General features: G+C 41.2%; 1 protein-coding gene across 2 annotated transcripts; it reads right to left on the reverse strand.

Moving 5' to 3' along the window:
- Window positions 1-944: 944 nt before the first annotated feature.
- On the reverse strand, window positions 945-5,096 carry LOC306792910 (insulin gene enhancer protein ISL-3; the record flags this gene model as incomplete). Of its 2 annotated transcripts, none has more annotated exons than XM_079290279.1 (6): window positions 4,967-5,096; window positions 4,359-4,548; window positions 3,719-3,981; window positions 2,252-2,535; window positions 1,363-1,530; window positions 945-1,061 (listed from the first exon to the last, which is right to left on the reverse strand). In XM_079290279.1, the coding sequence occupies exons 1-6, from the start codon at window positions 5,022-5,024 to the stop codon at window positions 945-947; spliced, it is 1,080 nt and encodes a 359-aa protein (XP_079146405.1). In that variant the 5' UTR covers window positions 5,025-5,096. The 2 variants fall into 2 exon arrangements, with proteins under 2 accessions (XP_079146405.1, XP_079146406.1); XM_079290280.1 differs by having other exon boundaries at window positions 2,252-2,538.
- Window positions 5,097-5,626: the final 530 nt, after the last annotated feature.

A 5,626-nucleotide genomic window follows, 5' to 3' on the forward strand; every position in this document is an offset into this window, starting at 1 on the left:
TGATGATGTGTTTCACTTTTTTTTTTTTTAAATGCCTGAAATCTATTCCCTCAAATCGGCCTCCAAGGCTGAAGACGATTTGTATTGGTTGCACGTTTCTCAAAGCAGAAATGAGCCGCTGTCATGAGGAGTAACGATCTGTTCCCGCTTTGGATCTGAACAGTGAATTTGACTTTGTCTCTGTAAGAGCGCTGGACTACAACATGTCATTAGGTCTTACTTTTCCAATGAAAGATGGAGAGTTGTTGCTCATTTCAGAGCTACTTTTTCAAATGAATTAAATTACTGCACTATAATATTGGCTTGCAAATGTCTACAAATATTGATCATCAAGACATGTTATGTATTCAGCTTGTTTTTTTATTTTTTTATCAGTTAATAATCCCTTTACGAATCGCTTACCTAACAATAAATAATATAACAATAATTTACTTTTTGATTGAGAAGCTCAAACAACCCTTAAGATAAAGTATTTTACAACACGAATAATTTGCAGATTATCATGCTCTGACCTTAAGACACAGTCAACGGGACTCGACAACGCAATAAATGTATCAAAAAATTCTCATGTTGAAGAAACAAGACACAATATCACAAGGAAGTCGCAGAATGTCCATGTGTTTCGACACGTAAATGTTTCCAAATAGTTTTCGAGGGAAGGTTTGGTATATCCATCAGGAGGTCTTCTGTACAGCTCTCTCCGTGTGTCATGCAAGAATTGTTCTGCTTAGTTTGTGTCAATGAAAGCTCAACAAAAAAATCAATCGGGGCTATCCTGGTTCCACCCCCTCCATGTCATGAAATTAAAAAATTTAAAAAAACCTCTCCGTTGTAGTTTGGGCGATGTGATGAGTTTGTCACATGCAAGGGACCGGGATCATGCTGCAATTGTCCTTGCAAGAAGGGGGGCGGGGGGGGGGGCGATGGGTTTGAGGGACCCAGTTTCACGTCTCCACCGGGCTGGGTATCATACTGTTGGGGGTGTCCGGTAACTGAGAGGACAAAGAAGTCACGTCGCTGCCCGAGGAGTTTCCGAGAGACCCCGATTCAGAGAAAGAGACCTGAACGGACAGAATCACAAGTGTCAAAGTATGCGAAATATGTAGGCTTTTATTTTGAAAATCTGGTCGCAAAAGCATTGGAGTTCAGCTCCCCTGCCCAGATAGATAGATAGATAGACAGACAGATAGATAGATAGACAGACAGACAGACAGACAGACAGACAGACAGACAGACAGACAGACAGACCGATCGATCGATCGATCGATCGATAGATAGATAGATAGATTGTGAGGTTGTGAGGTTGTGGTGTGTTGTGCATGTCTGTGTGTGATCTAGTCTATCCTGAAAACACACACACACCAGTTGTTGGAAGGCTGGCTGGTCCAGGTCGCTCTGCAGGGCGAACTCACTGAGGGCTTTCCATGGAGGCTGGTAGGTCTGGACCTCCACTGAGTTTCCCTGCATAGAGCTCTCATGGCGAATAGGACTCCCGGCCACAAGAGGTGTCCCTGTGAGGCCCTGCAGGTTCTGACAAAATAATGGTAAAATCACAGCATCATTTGTCTGTGTCCTGCAAGAAAGCTTTTTGAAAATACTGAAAATAACTGCTTTCTCCTCATGACACCTATACACATGTTTTCAAAAATACTTTTTTTTCATTGAAAAGTGATGTTTTCATGTGCCATTTATGACAAATGATAACTTTGGGGGAAAAATGCACTTTCCCCCCCAAAAAAGTTTCCTCTTGGGGGAGGGGGGGCGGGGGGCACATATTGAACTACAGTGTCAAAGCAAGAGATGTTTCCAACATATAGAACAAGCCTGTTTGCAGAGGGTATTTTTATCTTGCAGGTTAAGCAACTGAAGCCAAAGCAGTTGATTCATTATTCATTGGCCTAAAGTTTGAATAAAGAATAGCACCGAAGCCAACTGGAGCAGTCATTTTAGTGTAAGTAAACGATCAGAAGTGAAGTTTCGAAAAGAGTAGAATTGCAGGCTGATAGTGATTCACATTAATGGCAGAAAGAATGTGGAGTAACGAAGGCAAACATCCAACACTAAACATCAACTCAGTTATTTGGTTATTATGGCTGCCATCTGTTTGTCACTATGCATTTACTAAAGACTTATGCCTCAAAGAGAAAAAAACACACGTGTATCTTGGTCATGGTTTAAAAAGACCAAGCAAACACGTAAATACATGAATGAATAATAGTACTGGAAGGGTCAAACTTACAAAGATGTTTACAGTCTTGTCACTGTGGTGCTGCTGCTGCAGCTGCTTCATCAGGATGGACCTCTTCTTGTCTTTGCAGCGCTTGTTCTGGAACCAGACCCGGATCACCCTGGGGCTCAGGCTCGTCATCTCCACCAGCTGCTCCTTCATCAGAGCGTCCGGCCTCGGGTTTGCGTTGTAGCAGGTCCGCAACGTGTGGAGCTGCTTCTCGTTCAGCACCGTCCTCACCCGAGTCGTCTTCTCCGACTGCTTGTGGCCGTGGTTCCGATGCGGGGCGTGCCGCACCGTGACCGGGTCTGCTGAGCACGGAGGAAAGAAAAAAAGGTCCGTGAGAAACTGTGCAAAGGCCTCCGGAAGCCTTTCAAACTTTGATACAATTACTTAGCAGCCCCATTCATCGCAATCTGCGCTGTTTTTTTTACTTTTTACATATCTTGCATTGTCTTGTTTTACGCGATTATATTTATCAGCCTTACATGAAATGTTATGATATATTAGGCATAAATGTTTAAGGCTCGGGTAAATAATAGTCTTTAAAAAATTAAAGGAAAATATTGATTGGGAAAAAATCTACTGAAATTAACATATTGCATGGAAATTAGAACGAAATTCTGGTCCATAATATTCAGACGTAAAAGACATTTGCGTGAGTTTCGACAGCCTAAACTTACATTGTACATGATTGTTTTTAAGGTTGCGTTTGCAATGTAACCGCTCACGTCTTGCATTGTTGTCTCTTGCCAGCCGATAATCATCCTTAACCCTATCGCCGTTAAACAGGAGGAGATTGTTTTCCTAAAGCTGTAGGCCTATACCTGTACTTGCAACAAAATTAGATTTGGAAAAAAAAAACGCAGTTGAAATAAGAAATCCTGCCGGTGACACTAGGCTGATCTGTGTACGGGATTTTGAATTCAGCGCTTTAAAACACACACACAAACACACACACACACACACACACACACACACACACACACACACACACACACACACACACAAGCACGCTGCCACAGTCAAATAGGCCTATACAGATTATTCAGATAATGGTAACAGAGCAGGTAAGAGCTAATGAGATCAATTATGAAATTAGCCTAAAGAAACATCGCAGCACACACTTTACACACAAACACACACCAAGCAGACAACCACAAAACAAATGATCTGGATGTTAAAGGACAACAAAAAATACGAATCATTGACCTTATATTGATTTTACATTTCGCTTTTCACTCAAGCACTCACCATTTTTCAACAAATGTTTACTTTTGATGTGCTTGATTAGTTGTCAACTATGCGAATTTCTTTTATTTCATTCTTTCATTTATTTAAACTGACGAGCTATTATTCAGGAATAAACACACAGCCGATTTTATGATTTTCTGTTATTCTAGGAATAATTGCACTTTCTAAAACGAATAGATACAGATAATATGTATATAATAATTATGATAATAATAATAATATTAATGATAATCCGACCTGCCAAGTGCAGCGGTCTGTTGGCGCGGATGTGTCCGGGGCTGATGGGGCTTCCTGCGGAGCTCCTGTCCAGCAGCAGGCTGTGGTCCGCCCGGCACAGCAGCTCGTCTTCCCGCAGGGAAAACTCGTCTCCCGGCAGCAGCTGCCTGCTGCACACCGAGCACCGAAAACACTCGATGTGGTACACGTTATCGCGGGCTCTCATCACCAAATCGCTGCTGCTGAATCCCAGATTGCATTTCGCGCATTTTATTCCAAACAGCCTGGAAAATTAGGGAGAAATTGTCAGAGAATCAAAAATCTACGAAGAAATGTAAAATAAATAACAACGAAGAAACGTTCAGATGACAACTCAGAGTTGAGGAGCCTATAAATACTGCTATCATTTATTTGTAATTTGAATGAATAACAAAATACTGTGTATTGTGTTTTCTTATGTTTAGTAACATTGTAAACTGAATATTAACGGAGGCTTTGTGCTACAAAGTCTTCTGTTTTTTATATCCAAATGAGTATTTTTCGAATTAGGTTTCACCTCTTCGTAATATTGATTCCTATTGTATTTAAATATGTTTAATTTACGTTTGATGTGATTAAACATAATCCAGCCCATATAAAGAGAATATTTCCAAACTCCTACCTTACATAATCTCTTTTGCAATAGGTTTTGCCGTCCCGGACGAAACAAGTGCACGACTCATCCAGGTACTGGCTGCACTCTGCACACTTCAGGCAGGCTGCATGCCACTCCAGGTCGGGAGAGACTTTCAGTATGTACTGGTCATGGATCTGACTTCCACATCCTACACACATCGCGAATCCTGACTTCTCTGCAAAGAGACAACAACATTTAAAGCGCACACTGAAACGCAGCCAAATAAACACACTATCACAAACACTTACAGCATTTACGCGTTAAAAAAAAAAAGCAAGTAAGTCCAGTATGTTTCAGTTTTGCAGTGAATTCCTCTATTTTGCAGACTGGACACGTCTTGATGTTATGTAACAGATGAGGACTTCTGCTAGCATTCGTCAAACAAAGCACTGAATGGTTTTACTTCTTCTTTTTAAAGCGCCTCCAAAGTGCACAGCCAGAGAAATAAAAAGGCTTCTATTCTCCAGTGCATCATTAAGAAAATAACTTAAGTAGTCGGTGCACTGCTCAACATATCATGTAGCCCTTAATACCACCGCGACGAACACAAAGTCTGTCACTTAAAACTCCACCGAGCAGTTTAGCTTACTTACTTTTGGAATGATCCCCCATATCACCCAAGAAAGAAGAGCTGAAAATAATATCCACCATACAGGACGGATAAAGGGGATTGTGGTAGATTCAGAAAAGATGTGAGGAGATGACTGGCCCTTCGGCTGCCTCCCTGATAACGTGTGTCTCTCCGGACTGGGAGGGTGAAGGGGGGTGGGGGCGCCGCGCCGAGGTCCCACACGCTGCTGCTCTGACGTCATGACGCCAACAGGGGACTCACCAATCGCCCCAGTGCGTCACTCTCTCAATCTCTAAAATAAAATAAAAGTCCGATGTATATGTATGTTTGACAGATACTCAGAATGAAGAGGTTCATATTCAGTTTCATCTCACAGAGATAAAACAAAGCTGGGAAACAACACATGTTTTAACGGAAACACCATGGAGCCATTTTGATCAAGATTTTCAATTGCATAATGCTGATGGAATGATCAGTATCATCATCAAAAAATGTGGCAATGCATTTTTTTTTACAAATATATCAAAAATATTTCCCAAAACAAAATCTATTTTTTTTAGTGAAATAAGCCTAAAGGTTGCGTTTCTTGGCCACCCAATGAAGCACTCACTAATTATTGGCAGTAATTATGATATCAGTGTATTATTTGGGCCATAACACAAATGATTACATGTATATTGTT

The sequence above is a fragment of the Melanostigma gelatinosum genome, assembly GCF_949748355.1.
Source record: "Melanostigma gelatinosum genome assembly, chromosome: 2".
Taxonomy (NCBI): Eukaryota; Metazoa; Chordata; class Actinopteri; order Perciformes; family Zoarcidae; genus Melanostigma; species Melanostigma gelatinosum.